Source organism: Bombina bombina, chromosome 1 (genome assembly GCF_027579735.1).
Source record: "Bombina bombina isolate aBomBom1 chromosome 1, aBomBom1.pri, whole genome shotgun sequence".
NCBI classification, from domain to species: domain Eukaryota; kingdom Metazoa; phylum Chordata; class Amphibia; order Anura; family Bombinatoridae; genus Bombina; species Bombina bombina.
The window spans coordinates 462,752,273-462,768,220 of NC_069499.1; the positions used below are offsets into that span (position 1 = coordinate 462,752,273).

General features: G+C 40.5%; 1 protein-coding gene across 1 annotated transcript in view; it reads right to left on the reverse strand.

Moving 5' to 3' along the window:
• ATF2 (activating transcription factor 2) overlaps positions 1-15,948 on the reverse strand; it is a 428,571-nt gene that overhangs the window by 179,225 nt on the left and 233,398 nt on the right. Inside the window, exon 8 of the mRNA XM_053698472.1 lies at positions 2,262-2,468. Within this exon, the coding sequence (XP_053554447.1) occupies positions 2,262-2,468 (207 nt within the window). The remainder of the gene's footprint in view (positions 1-2,261; positions 2,469-15,948) is intronic.

Genomic DNA, 15,948 nt, shown 5'->3' on the forward strand with positions numbered 1-15,948 from the left:
CCTTGGAACTGTTTCCCATAACTCTGGATTAGTAGCAGGTAAAATATATAACTTTTGTAAATCTTACAGAAGGATTAAACATGACTTAGACCATTCCCTAGCAATCATGTCAGAGACAGCATCAGGCACAGGGAAAACCTCAAGGAAATTAACGACAGTCCTAAAAACTAAATTTAAATGATTACAAGGTTTATCATCAGAAGTTTTAGGATCTTGAACCCCTAAAATGAATAAGACCTCTTTTAGAAGAGAACAAATTTGTTCAACTTTAAACACAAGAGAGGGAATATCAGGTTCCACTTCAGATGAAGAATTCTCATCCCCAGAGCAAACCTCACCATCTGAAGATACAACAGTATCCCTGGGTTCAGGGCACACAGCACTTGTAGAAGGCAAAATCTGAACTGATCTTTTACGCATATTTGAAGGCGGGAGATCAGCCAACGCTTCAGAGACTGCAGACTTGTTGAAAGTTTTCATGGCAGGAGGCACCACTTCAGTATTAACCTTTAATGAACAAAGAGTAGGTGCATTAGTACCCAAAGAAACAGCATTAGATTGGTCTGTATGCATTAACAAATCTAAACATGAGTCACATAAATGAGCTTAAGAGGGCACTTCAGCTTTTTTACAAGCACACCTAATAACGGTAGAAAGGCATTCAGGAGATTACTTTTCTTGGGTAAATGTAGGGACAGAATCCTGTTGATCCATTATATCATATGGCAAAACAAAGCAACAAACACTACATGACTGTTTAAATAGGAATGTGCACGCCAAAAACTTGACCCCTGCATAAACTAAAGGGATGTGCGCTAACCTGACAAGCAAACCCAGTGCGCAAAAATACCTGCAGCTCCTAAAAGACTAAGGGACATGCGCTAACCCAATGAGCATAAACCCAACTTGCACAATCCCGACGAGTAAAAAACTAAGCGCCCAATAAATCCACTGCCTGCTAAAGCAAGGGAAATAGTGAAAGATCTGTCCAGGGCTATACAAAAACATATGTAGATAAACTCTTTAAATCAAAAAGTGCCCTTAACATAGCTAAATGAGTGTCTATATGTTACTATTGTTTTAAAAAATAAAATATACTTACTCGTTCATTAGCAATCAAGTAGCAGATAGCCAAACCAGTACTGAAACATATCAGCAGAATTTATAGAATAGGAGTATATCTGTAGATCCATAAAGGACAACAGAAGACACCTCCCTGTGAGGGTTTATGAAAGATTTCCCATGAGATGAAAACAAAGCAACAAACCATTCCCCAAATACATTCCTCTAAAAAGCACTGTAGTTTGAGAGGAACCGGACCTCAAAATAAACCGAAAACCCCTTTCTCTGAAGAATCAAATGCACATCTTCATTCTTAAACAACCTCCAGAAGAGGCAAAGTAAAGACTGAGGTATGTGTGAGGTTGGAGGGGTTTTATAGAGCTCTTGGGGTTTGGGAATCTTTGCCTCCTCCTTGCGGTAGAGAGGAGTAATTCCCATGAGTAATAGATCGTGGACTCTCACCACCTGTATGAAAGAAAAATATTTTATTTAAACATTTTCACTCTTTCAATTTTATTTCATACCTAATATATTATAGTTATATTTGTAGGAAAATAAAAAGTAAAGTAAGAAATATAAACTCTTAGCTATCCAAACTCAAAATAACACCCTAATACAAAAATTACAACCATGCAAAAGCTATGTATATTTTCTATATATTTAAAGGGATATGAATCACAAAACAGTTTGTTTTGTGATTCAGACAGAGCATACCATATTTAAAACATGTCCATTTTACTACTGTTATCAAATTTGCTTCATTTCCATGATATTCTGTGTTGAAGGCATCTTGAGCACTATGGCAGGAAATAGTGCTGCTATCTAGTGCTCTTGCAAATGGATAGCATTTGTGCAAAACTGCTGCCATATAGTACGTCCGTGCCTTTAAACAAAAGTACGAAGAGAACAAAGAAAAATTGATAATAATATTAAATAAGAAAGTTGTTTAAAATCACTGCTCTATGTGAATAGTGAAAGAAAAAAAACGGGGTTTCATATCCCTTTAAATGAAATGTTGAGCTAAAATACAGAAAGTAAAGAAAAAGAGGAGAGAAAGTGAGAGTAGGGGGAGAGAGAGAGGAGAGAGAAAGAGAGAGAGAGAGGATATAGAGTGAGAAAGATAATAAAGATTGAAATGTTATTTTCCAACAATAGTATAATACTTTATTTAAGTTTTGCTGCAAATAAAGCAAATATACCTGGAGTTGTACATTAAATGAACTAAGATCCTCTGCTTTCTTCTCTAATGATTGTACCCAGACTTTTCTCTTCTGCCTGCATCTTGAAGCGGCAGCACGGTTCCGTTCTAAAAACTTTCTTCTCTTTTCATCTGGGTCATCGCTTGCTGCTTTCCTCCGGCGACCCCCTGTGCTTTGTGTTTGTGGAGGAGGGGGAGTTGGGGAAGCCTGAAACAAATAAGGACAGGGAACTAATGAAAATACATAGTTCACTTGTAACGATTTGCAAGATTGTAAAACGGTGTATCAAGAGGTGGCACAACAAACTAATTATATTGATGACTTACAATAGATGAACTTAAAGTGAAGGTAAAGTTACCTTCATCTCTATCCGGAATAATATGCTTTCCTCAAAATGAATATGAGTTTAATTCATCAATTGTTTTTAATTCTGAGTGTAAATAAAGTTATGCCCTTTTTTACTCACTGTTTGTTGGTCTGCAAATTCAACCCAAATTTTTTTTTTTTCCTGTGTGGATCACGTTTTTAGATTAGCCTATTGAAAATCTGTCCGTTAGGCGGCTGTCAATCAACGTCATTCGCCACCTTTACTATATGCGCATGCGCTATATTTTTTCTTTCCTCATCTCTGACTCCACGCGCGCTCCAGATTCTCGCATGCGTAATGTTATTATCTTGAAACATAATACGAACTAGGCTTCCTACAGAAAATACGGATGGCTACAAGCGGTGAGGAAATTACTTTTACCTGGTTTCATCTGGCGGCTCAGCTGATTCCAAGCAGGTACACAAAGAAAATGTTCGCCAGATAAAGGATATTAAAACTCAGTCTTTATCAGCATCTTTAAAATTCCACAGTCTTTGGAGTACTGCAACAGTAAAGAAATCAGGCTATGACTACGGCTGTTTAAGCCGAAACACGTAAGCCGTTCTGTGCTACGCCAGTGTGCTTGTGTGATTTCTTTACTCTGTTGCAGTACTCCAAAGCCTGTGCAATTTTAAAGATGCTAATAAAGACTGAGTTTTAATATATCCTTTATCTGGCGAACATTTTCTTTGTGTACCTGCTTGGAATCAGCTGAGCCACCAGATGAAACCGGTATCCTGCAATGTGATTGGAGCAGGATCATAACCACGTTGCCGCATTGACTAGAGATTGGCCAAGATGGACACACCCCCCCGAAAAGAGGAGGAGTAGAGTTTCCAGCTCCACAGGGACGCCAGCCTCATAGAGATACCACGGACACATGAAGTAAACAGATATCACTGTTTGTGTCGGAAGTGTGCTAAGGGGGCACAGGGCTAGTGGAGCTGGTTTGAACTGTTTGTCAATGTAAGCGGCACAATTATATGCATGATCCTAACTGACTGACTTCTAACTGTCACCGTACTTTATCACTCAGATGCCTTTACTTATAGCAGCTAAAGTAATATTTTGGGCATTATTATAAATGTGTTTACAGTCATTTAACGCATGCGCAATTCAGAAGGGGTTTGCCGGTTAGCGCATGCGTGGTAGAGAGGGATGTCGTGAATGCGCTTTAGAGAGATGTATAGAGCGGGTGGGACCGCTCTATACGTCAAAGATCAGAAAAGCAGGAAATAGGGTTTGGGAGGAGTCAATAATGGAAACGGTAGGGAATTATAAATCTTTATATTTTTCAAAATATAAATGATATAGAGAAAAAAAGTTAGCAATTAACTTATCTAAGGATTAACAAATGCTTTGATGTGTTCCAACTCTGAAAACTTTACCTTCACTTTAAGTTTTAAACAAACATTAGCAACCGTTTACTTAATTTTGAAATATTTTAATGAAAATAAATTATTTTTACAACACAAAGGACCCTTACAATTTAATTATTAAAGCCCACTTAAAGGGAAATTAAACACTAAGGACCAGAGTACAACTACATTTTTCATTTGTGTGCTAACTGCGTTCAAAGAAAAATTTGAACACGGCCAGGTTAGCACGTGCATTACAAGTTGAAAGTAAAAGGTTAGTGCGCAAACAAAAGTCAGATGCAAGATAACTTCAGGACTTCATATATCGTGACCTTGTTGACTTTAATGGAGTTAAAAAAAAAACAAAAACAGTTGCGCGCTAACTAGGGTTGCCACCTCAGCCATGTTTTCCTTGACACTTATGAGTTACACATGCTGCAGTGTGCGCAGGGAGGAACATGTATTGTGTTTCTGGACAGCACTATTTATATGCACTATTCATATTCCTCCCTGCTCACCCTACAGCATGAGTAACTCATAAGTGTCCATGGCTAAGGTGGCAACCCTAGTGCTAACCTGACACCACGTTAGACCAACTGCACTAAAGCCGAATGCAGTTATGAATATTTTTACATTCTACACATAGAAGAAAATTCTCTTTTTTATTTTTAAATATTTATTTATATATATACAGTGGATATAAAAAGTCTACACACCCCTGTTAAAATGTCAGGTTTCTGTGAGGTAAAAAAAATAGACAAAGATAAATAATTTCAGAATTTTTTCCACCTTTAATGTGACCTATAAACTACACAACTCAATTGAAAAACAAAGTCAAATCTTTAAGGTGGAGGGATGTAAACAAAAAAAACTAAAATAATGTGGTTGCATAAGTGTGCACATATAACTAGGGATGTAGCTGTGTTCAGAATTAAGCAATCACATTCAAAACCATGTTAAATAGGAGTCATCACACACCTGCCATAATTTAAAGTGCCTCTAGTAGGTCTTTCCTGACATTTTCTTAGTCGCGTCCTACACAAAAGCCGTAGGGGCCTATTTATCAAGCCGTCAACCGCAAATACGCTGGAATTCCGCAGCGTAATTGTGGAGAGCTTGATTCTCCTCATTTATCAAAGCCTACAGACCGGCAAAAGTAGAATTTTGTGACGTAGCATACGATCCGCCAGTCTCAGTCTGACACAGATCGATGCTTACGTCACTACAGATGTTCCGAATGCAAGTTCGGCACTATCTGACTACTTTTGCAAATTATCAATCAATGGGAGTCTGAAAGCAGCAAAGCTTATGTTCGCTGCTGCCCGATATCCCATTGATTCCTATGGGAGAATAAAAGTTATGTTTACACCTAACACCCTAACATAAACCCCAAGTCTAAACACCCCCTAGTCTGCTGCCCCAACACCGCCGCCACCTACTTTAAACTTATTAACCCCTAATCTGCCGCCCCTAACATTGCTGCCACCTACCTACATTTATTAACCCCTAGTTTGTCGCCCCCAATGTCGCCATCACTATATTAAAGTTATTAACCCCTAAACCTAAGTCTAACCCTAACACCCCCTAACTTAAATATTATTTAAATAAATCTAAATAAAATTACTCTCATTAACTAAAGTATTCCTATTTAAAACTAAATACTTTAAATACTAATAGTGACATTGTAGCTAGCTTAGGGTTTATTTTTATTTTACAGGCAAGTTTGTATTTATCTTAACTAGGTAGAATAGTTATTAAATAGTTATTAACTATTTAATAACTACCTAGCTAAAATAAATACAAATTGACCTGTAAAATAAAACCTAACCTAAGTTACAATAACACCTAACACTACACTACAATTAAATAAATTAACAACAATTAAATCAATTAAATTAAATTAGATAAAGTACAACCCCCCTCCCGCTAAATTACAGAAAATAAAAAACAAATTACAGATATTTAAACTAATTACACCTAATCTAATAGCCATATCAAAATAAAAAACCTAGCCTAAACTAAACTATCAATAGCCCTTAAAAAGGCCTTTTGCGGGGCATTGCCCCAAAGTAATCAGCTCTTTTAACTGGAAAAAAAAATACAAACAACCCCCCCAACAGTAAAACCCACCACCCACACAACCAACCCCCCAAATAAATTACTAACTAAAAAACCTAAGCTCCCGATTGCCCTGAAAAGGGCATTTGGATAGGCATTGCTCCTAAAAGGGCAGTTAGCTCTTTTGCAGCCCAAACCCCTGCAAAAGAGTCCGGGAGCGGCGGTTTAGGGGTTAATCTGTTTATTTCGTTGCAGCGGGGTCCGGGAGCAGCGGTTTAGGGGTTATTAACTTTATTTGAGTTGTGGTGGGCTCCGGGAGCGGCGGTTGAGGGGTAAAACAGTGTAGTATAGTGTGGGTGTTTGGTGACAGTATACCAATAAAGCTGGGAAAAAGCCGAAGAGCAGCGAGATCGATGACAGTTAACAACAGTACGCTGCTCATCGCCCCGTACTTGGTGTGCGGCTTTTTGACAGCTTTTCTGGTAACTTTGGAGAGCGTATTCAGGTCTGCGGCAGCGATGTTAGGCGAGCGTATTGGTGCCGTCGAATGCAAGTAAGTTGACGGCTTGATAAATAGGCCCCATAGTCCGCAGAGAGCTTCCAAAGCATCAGAGGGATATCATTGTTAAAAGCTATCAGTCAGGAGAAGGGTACAAAAGAATTTCCAAGGCATTAGATATACCATGGAACACAGTGAAGACAGTCATCATCAAGTGGAGAACATATGGCACAACAATGACATTACCAAGAACTGAATGTCTCTCCAAAATTGATGAAAAGACTAGAAGAAAACTGGTCTGGGAGGCTACCAAGAAGCCTACAGCAACATTAAAGGAGCTGCAGGAATATCTGGCAAGTACTGGCTGTGTGGTACATGTGACATCAATCTCCCGTATTCTTCATATGTTTGGGCTTTGGGGTAGACGGCAAGACGGAAGCCTTTTCTTACGAAGAAAAACATCCAAGCCCAGCTAAATTTAGCAAAAACACATCTGAAGTGTCCCAAAAGCATGTGAGAAAAGGTGTTATGGTCTGATGAAACCAAGGTTGAACTTTTTGGGAATAATTCCAAAAGATATGTTTGGCGCAAAAACAACACTGCATATCACCAAAAGAACACCATACCCACAGTGAAACATGGTGATGGCAGCATCATGCTTTGGGGCTGTTTTTCTTCAGCTGGAACTGGGGCCTTATTCAAGGTAGAGGGAATTATGAACAGTTCCAAATACCAGTCAATATTGGCACAAAACCTTCAGGCTTCTGCTAGAAAGCTGAACATGAAGAGGAACTTCATCTTTCAGCATGACAATGACCCAAAGCATACATCCAAATCAACAAAGGAATGGCTTCACCAGAAGAAGTTTTGGAATGGCCCAGCCAGAGCCCAGACATGAATCCAATCGAAAATCTGTGGGGTGATCTGAAGAGGGCTGTGCACAGGAGATGCCCTCGCAATCTGACAGATTTGGAGTGTTTTTGCAAAGAAGAGTGGGCAAATCTTGCCAAGTCAAGATGTGCCATGCTGATAGACTCATACCCCAAAAGACTGACTGCTGTAATAAAATCAAAAGTTGCTTCAACAAAGTATTAGTTTTATGCAACCATATTATTTTATTTTTACTTCCCTTCACCTAAAAGATTTCAGTTTGTTTTTCAATTGTTTATAGGTCACATTAAAGGTGGAAAAAGTTCTGAAATTATTTATCTTATATATATATATACACACATACATACATACACACACACACACACATATATATATATATATATATATATAAACACACACATACACAGGGAACGCACTCACAGGAACGAACAACCAGTTCAATAACATTGATAGCCTGTTCTATGGTGATTTACCACCTGAGTGCTGCTTCTTTTGAGCCCAGTAATGCTATTCACAGAGTAGAACTATCCTGTAGTATATCAGTCTGATCCCACTTATTACCATTAGTCCAGAGGCAAAATACCAGGCAATTTCTCTCTGAACAAGGAACACGACAACCCCAGACGATCTTTCGGCCTTCATTGGGCCTCGTCAGTGAGGTGTAGCCATATTCCTCTAAGCCAGTGCTTTCCAAACTGTGTGTCGTGACACAGTGTGTCGGTGGGAGTGTGTAGGTGAGCCCCTGCTTTAGCACAATTTTTTTTTTGGTTTCCAACTTTCTGCCTGCTACGCATATCACATGGTTGACACATGTTGATACCTAGTGGGGCACAGATCAATTTAACCTATTGGCGCAGTGGGACAGCTGTTGATGATGAAATGCGAGTGTCTTTATCTAATATTCCACTAAATATTCAGAAACTGTGTTCATTCCATCAACCTCATACATCCCATTAAAATAGTAAGTAACTATTGGTGTTTATAAACTTTTTTTTTAATTCTTGCACATACATACTGTTACTTGTAAATACATTTTTTGTTATATAATTTATGTACTGTATGTGTCCCTATCTCTTAAAACAAGTTAGTTTAACCTCCTGTTTGCTAGTACAACTGAATTACTGTGTCGTGAAATGATGTAGGTCTAAAAAACAGAATTTATGTTTACCTGATAAATTACTTTCTCCAACGGTGTGTCCGGTCCACGGCGTCATCCTTACTTGTGGGATATTCTCTTCCCCAACAGGAAATGGCAAAAAGCCCAGCAAAGCTGGTCACATGATCCCTCCTAGGCTCTGCCTTCCCCAGTCATTCGACCGACGTAAAGGAGGAATATTTGCATAGGAGAAATCATATGATACCGTGGTGACTGTAGGTAGAGAAAATAAATCATCAGACCTGATTAAAAAACCAGGGCGGGCCGTGGATCGGACACACCGTTGGAGAAAGTAATTTATCAGGTAAACATAAATTCTGTTTTCTCCAACATAGGTGTGTCCGGTCCACGGCGTCATCCTTACTTGTGGGAACCAATACCAAAGCTTTAGGACACGGATGATGGGAGGGAGCAATCAGGTCACCTAGATGGAAGGCACCACGGCTTGCAAAACCTTTCTCCCAAAAATAGCCTCAGAAGAAGCAAAAGTATCAAATTTGTAAAATTTGGTAAAAAAGTGTGCAGTGAAGACCAAGTCGCTGCCTTACATATCTGATCAACAGAAGCCTCGTTCTTGAAGGCCCATGTGGAAGCCACAGCCCTAGTGGAATGAGCTGTGATTCTTTCAGGAGGCTGCCGTCCGGCAGTCTCATAAGCCAATCTGATGATGCTTTTAAGCCAAAAAGAGAGAGAGGTAGAAGTTGCTTTTTGACCTCTCCTTTTACCAGAATAAACAACAAACAAGGAAGATGTTTGTCTGAAATCCTTTGTAGCCTCTAAATAGAACTTTAGAGCACGAACTACATCCAAATTGTGCAACAAACGTTCCTTCTTTGAAACTGGATTCGGACACAAAGAAGGCACAACTATCTCCTGGTTAATATTTTTGTTAGAAACAACTTTCGGAAGAAAACCAGGTTTAGTACGCAAAACCACCTTATCTGCATGGAACACCAGATAAGGGGGAGAACACTGCAGAGCAGACAACTCTGAAACTCTTCTAGCAGAAGAAATTGCAACCAAAAACAAAACTTTCCAAGATAATAACTTGATATCTACGGAATGTAAGGGTTCAAACGGAACCCCTTGAAGAACCGAAAGAACTAAATTGAGACTCCAAGGAGGAGTCAAAGGTTTGTAGACAGGCTTGATTCTAACCAGAGCCTGAACAAAAGCCTGAACATCTGGCACAGCCGCCAGCTTCTTGTGAAGTAAAACAGATAAAGCAGAAATCTGTCCCTTCAAAGAACTTGCAGATAATCCTTTCTCCAAACCCTCTTGTAGAAAAGATAGAATCTTAGGAATTTTAACCCTGTTCCATGGGAATCCTTTCGATTCGCAACAACAGATATATTTTTTCCATACTTTATGGTAAATTTTTCTAGTTACAGGCTTTCTAGCCTGAATAAGAGTATCAATGACAGAATCTGAGAACCCACGCTTTGATAAAATCAAGCGTTCAATCTCCAAGCAGTCAGTTGGAGTGATGCCAGATTCGGATGTTCGAACGGACCTTGAACAAGAAGGTCCCGTCTCAACGGTAGCTTCCATGGTGGAGCCGATGACATATTCACCAGGTCTGCATACCAAGTTCTGCGTGGCCATCAAGGAGCTATCAAGATCACCGAAGCCCTCTCCTGATTGATCCTGGCTACCAGCCTGGGAATGAGAGGAAACGGTGGGAACACATAAGCTAGGTTGAATGTCCAGGGCGCTACTAGTGCATCTACTAGAGTCGCCTTGGGATCCCTGGATCTGGACCCGTAGCAAGGAACCTTGAAGTTCTGACGAGACGCCATCAAATCCATATCTGGAAAGCCCCATAATTGAGTTATTTGGGCAAAGATTTCCGGATGGAGTTCCCACTCCCCCGGATGAAATGTCTGACGACTCAGAAAATCCGCTTCCCAATTTTCCACTCCTGGGATGTGGATTGCAGACAAGTGGCAGGAGTGAAGCTCCGCCCATTGAATTACTTTGGTCACTTCCTCCATTGCCAGGGAACTCCTTGTTCCCCCCTGATGGTTGATATATGCAACAGTCGTCATGTTGTCTGATTGAAACCTTATGAATTTGGCCTTTGCTAGTTGAGGCCAAGCCTTGAGAGCATTGAATATCGCTCTCAGTTCCAGAATGTTTATCGGGAGAAGAGATTCTTCCCGAGACCATAGACCCTGAGCTTTCAGGTGTTTCCAGACCGCGCCCCAGCCCACCAGGCTGGCGTCGGTCGTTACAATGACCCACTCTGGTCTTCTGAAGCTCATCCCTTGGGACAGGTTGTCCAGGGTCAGCCACCAACGGAGTGAATCTCTGGTCCTCTGATCTACTTGGATCGTCGGGGACAAATCTGTATAATCCCCATTCCACTGTCTGAGCATGCACAGTTGTAATGGTCTTAGATGAATTCGCGCAAAAGGAACTATGTCCATTGCCGCAACCATCAAACCTATTACTTCCATGCACTGCGCTATGGAAGGAAGAAGAACAGAATGAAGTACTTGACAAGAGCTTAGAAGTTTTGATTTTCTGGCTTCTGTCAGAAAAATCTTCATTTCCAAGGAGTCTATTATTGTTCCCAAGAAGGGAACTCTTGTTGACGGGAATAGAGAACTTTTTTCTACGTTCACTTTCCACCCGTGAGATCTGAGAAAGGCTAGGACAATGTCCGTATGAGCCTTTGCTTGAGGTAGAGACGACGCTTGAATCAGTATGTCGTCCAAGTAGGGTACTACTGCAATGCCCCTTGGCCTTAGCACCGCTAGAAGGGACCCTAGTACCTTTGTGAAAATTCTTGGAGCAGTGGCTAGTCTGAATGGAAGTGCCACAAACTGGTAATGCTTGTCCAGAAAGGCGAATCTTAGGAACCGATGATGTTCCTTGTGGATAGGAATATGTAGATACGCATCCTTTAAATCCACCGTGGTCATGAATTGACCTTCCTGGATGGTAGGAAGAATTGTCCGAATGGTTTCCATCTTGAACGATGGGACCTTGAGAAATTTGTTTAGGATCTTGAGATCCAAAATTGGCCTGAATGTTCCCTCTTTTTTGGGAACTATGAACAGATTGGAGTAAAAACCCCATCCCTTGTTCTCCTAATGGAACAGGATGAATCACTCCCATTTTTAACAGGTCTTCTACACAATGTAAGAATGCCTGTCTTTTTATTTGGTCTGAAGACAATTGAGACCTGTGGAACCTTCCCCTTGGGGGTAGTTCCTTGAATTCCAGGAGATAACCTTGAGAAACTATTTCTAGCGCCCAAGGATCCTGAACATCTCTTGCCCAAGCCTGAGCGAAGAGAGAGAGTCTGCCCCCCACCAGATCCGGTCCCGGATGGGGGGCCAGCATCTCATGCTGTCTTGGTAGCGGTAGCTGGCTTCTTGGCCTGCTTACCTTTGTTCCAGCCTTGCATCAGTCTCCAGGCTGGCTTGGCTTGAGAAGAATTACCCTTTTGCTTAGAGGATGTAGAATTTGAGGCTGGTCCGTTTCTGCGAAAGGGACGAAAATTTGTTTTATTTTTAGCCTTAAAAGACCTATCCTGAGGAAGGGCGTGGCCCTTTCCCCCAGTGATGTCTGAAATAATCTCTTTCAAGTCAGGGCCAAACAGCGTTTTCCCCTTGAAAGGGATGTTAAGCAACCTGTTCTTGGAGGACACATCCGCTGACCAAGACTTCAGCCAAAGCGCTCTGCGCGCCACAATAGCAAACCCTGAATTTTTTGCCGCTAATCTAGCTAATTGCAAAGTGGCGTCTAAGGTAAAAGAGTTAGCCAACTTAAGTGCTTGAACTCTGCCCATAACCTCCTCATAAGAGGATGCTTGATTGAGCGACTTTTCTAGTTCCTCGAACCAGAAACACGCTGCTGTAGTGACAGGAACAATGCATGAAATTGGTTGTAGAAGGTAACCTTGCTGAACAAACATCTTTTTAAGCAAACCCTCTAATTTTTTGTCCATAGGATCTTTAAAAGCACAACTATCTTCTATAGGGATAGTGGTGCGTTTGTTTAGAGTAGAAACCGCCCCCTCGACCTTGGGGACTGTCTGCCATAAGTCCTTCCTGGGGTCGACCATAGGAAATAATTTCTTAAATATAGGGGGAGGGACAAAAGGTATGCCGGGCCTTTCCCATTCTTTATTTACAATGTCCGCCACCCGCTTGGGTATAGGAAAAGCTTCGGGGGGCACCGGGACCTCTAGGAACCTGTCCATTTTACATAATTTCTCTGGAATGACCAAATTGTCACAATCATCCAGAGTAGATAACACCTCCTTAAGCAGAGCGCGGAGATGTTCCAATTTAAATTTAAATGTAATAACATCAGGTTCAGCTTGTTGAGAAATTTTTCCTGAATCTGAAATTTCTCCCTCAGACAAAACCTCCCTAGCCCCTTCAGACTGGTGTAAGGGCATGTCAGAACCATTATCATCAGCGTCCTCATGCTCTTCAGTATCTAAAACAGAGCAGTCGCGCTTTCGCTGATAAGTGGGCATTTTGGCTAAAATGTTTTTAATAGAATTATCCATTACAGCCGTTAATTGTTGCATAGTAAGGAGGATTGGCGCACTAGATGTACTAGGGGCCTCCTGAGTGGGCAAGACTGGTGTAGACATAGAAGGGGATGATGCAGTACCATGCTTACTCCCCTCACTTAAGGAATCAGTTTGGGCAACATTATTATCAGTGGCATCATTGTCCCTACTTTGTTTGTCACATTTATCACATATATTTAAATGGATAGGAACCTTGGCTTCCGAACATACAGAACATCGTCTATCTGATAGTTCAGACATGTTAATAGGCATAAACTTGGTAACAAAGCACAAAAAACGTTTTAAAATAAAACCGTTACTGTCTCTTTAAATTTGAAACTGAACACACTTTTTTACTGAATATACGCAAAAGTATGAAGGAAATGTTCAAAATTCACCAAAATTTCACCACAGTGTCATAAAGCCTTTAAAGCATTGCACACCAAATTTGAAAGCTTTAACTCTTAAAATAATGGAACCGGAGCCGTTTTTACATTTAACCCCTATACAGTCCCTGGTATCTGCTTTGCTGAGACCCAACCAAGCCCAGAGGGGAATACGATACCAAATGACGCCTTCAATAAGCTTTTTCAGTGGATCTGAGCTCCTCACACATGCATCTGCATGCCTTGCTTCTCAAAAACAACTGCGCATTAGTGGCGCGAAAATGAGGCTCTGCCTATGACTAGAAAAGGCCCCCAGTGAAAAAGGTGTCCAATACAGTGCCTGTCCGTTTTTTTTAACAATTTGCCAAGATTAAAATAACTCTCCTAAGTTATAAACCATTAAACATGCTTATATAGTAATCGTTTTGGCCCAGAAAAATGTCTACCAGTCTTTAAAGCCCTTGTGAAGCCCTTTTATTCTTATATTGAAAATTAAGAAAATGGCTTACCGGATCCCATAGGGAAAATGACAGCTTCCAGCATTACCAAGTCTTGTTAGAAATGTGTCATACCTCAAGCAGCCAAAGTCTGCTCACTGTTTCCCCCAACTGAAGTTAATTCCTCTCAACAGTCCTGTGTGGAAACAGCCATCGATTTTAGTAACGGTTGCTAAAATCATTTTCCTCTTACAAACAGAAATCTTCATCTCTTTTCTGTTTCAGAGTAAATAGTACATACCAGCACTATTTTAAAATAACAAACTCTTGATTGAAGAATAAAAACTACATTTAAACACCAAAAAACTCTGAGCCATCTCCGTGGAGATGTTGCCTGTGCAACGGCAAAGAGAATGACGGGGAAGGCGGAGCCTAGGAGGGATCATGTGACCAGCTTTGCTGGGCTCTTTGCCATTTCCTGTTGGGGAAGAGAATATCCCACAAGTAAGGATGACGCCGTGGACAGGACACACCTATGTTGGAGAAAGTGTGTCACCAACATGAAAAGATTGGAAAGCTCTGCTCTAAGCACACTGAGCAAGGAGTCCACGTCTGGTTGCCCCTTTTTTCCATAGGGAGACTAAATACATACAGAGAGAAGCGCACTCACAGGAATGAACAACCAGCTGATTCAGCACCTGGGTGCAGCTTCTTTTTAGCCCAATAATGCTTTTCACAGAGTAAAACTTTCCTTTAGTATATCAGTCTGATTCCGCCTATTACAGTCAGTCCAGCACTGATATACCAGGCAATTTCTCTCTGAACAAGGAACACAGCAACCCCAGAAAATCGTTTCGCCCTTTATTGGGCCTCGTCCACGTCTGGTTGACCCTTTTTACCTTAGGGAGACTTAATACACACACAGAGTAGTGCACTCACAGGAACAAACAACCTACAGCGCTTCTCTCTGTATGTATGTGTAGATATAGTTCATTGTGCAAACAAGTCAGCACATGGATAATCAAAGTGAAGTTATATTAATGATAAAGAACTTTATATGTAATCTCTTAATTTACTATATGTAATCTTATAGGCCATTTTCAAGTCCAAAAATGTGCAGCCTGCAACAGCAATGTCTACAGAGGCCAAAGTCACTAATGAATTTCCAATATCCTGCTGCTATCTGAGACATTTCTGGATTACATTTGGAATGAACAAACTGTATCTAGAGGCTACTGCTGCTTTTTGTTATGGGAATAGAATTCCTTTATGTGCAATGTATGATAATGAAACTTTTAAGACAAGTCCACTTGTCTTACTCATTAAGATGACATTTCATCATCCCCAATTAAGCAGATTAACATGTTTTGTTTAGAGATATGGGAGTAGGTATGTGCAACAGAAGACATTACTAATGCCAATGCCATCAATGATGTTGTTTCTGTGCATGCAAAGATTAACATACTGTTCTTCTGGCATAAATACTAGTTCATGTGCATAAAGTGCAGAATTTCACTTATAAAGTAAATTCATTTTTTAGACACCAATCAGCAAGCGCTACCCAGGTTCTGAACCAAAAATGGGCAGGCTCCTAAGCTAACATTCAAATAAAGATGCCAAGAGAACGAAGATAATATGAGTAAATTAGAAAGTGTTTTAAAATTGCATGCGTTATCATGAAAGTTTAATTTTGACTACACTATCCCTTTTACTAGGGTTAAACACCTAGTGAAAAAACATAATTTATGCTTACCTTATAAATTTATTTCTCTTGTAGTGTATCCAGTCCACGGATCATCCATTACTTATGGAATATATTCTCCTTCCCAACAGGAAGCTGCAAGAGTCACCCACAGCAAAGCTGCTATATAGCTCCTCCCCTAACTGCCATATTCAGTCATTCGACCGAAAACATGCAGAGAAAGGAAACCATAGGGTGCAGTGGTGACTGTAGTTCAAGTGAAAAAATTACCTGCCTTAAAGTGACAGGGCGGGCCGTGG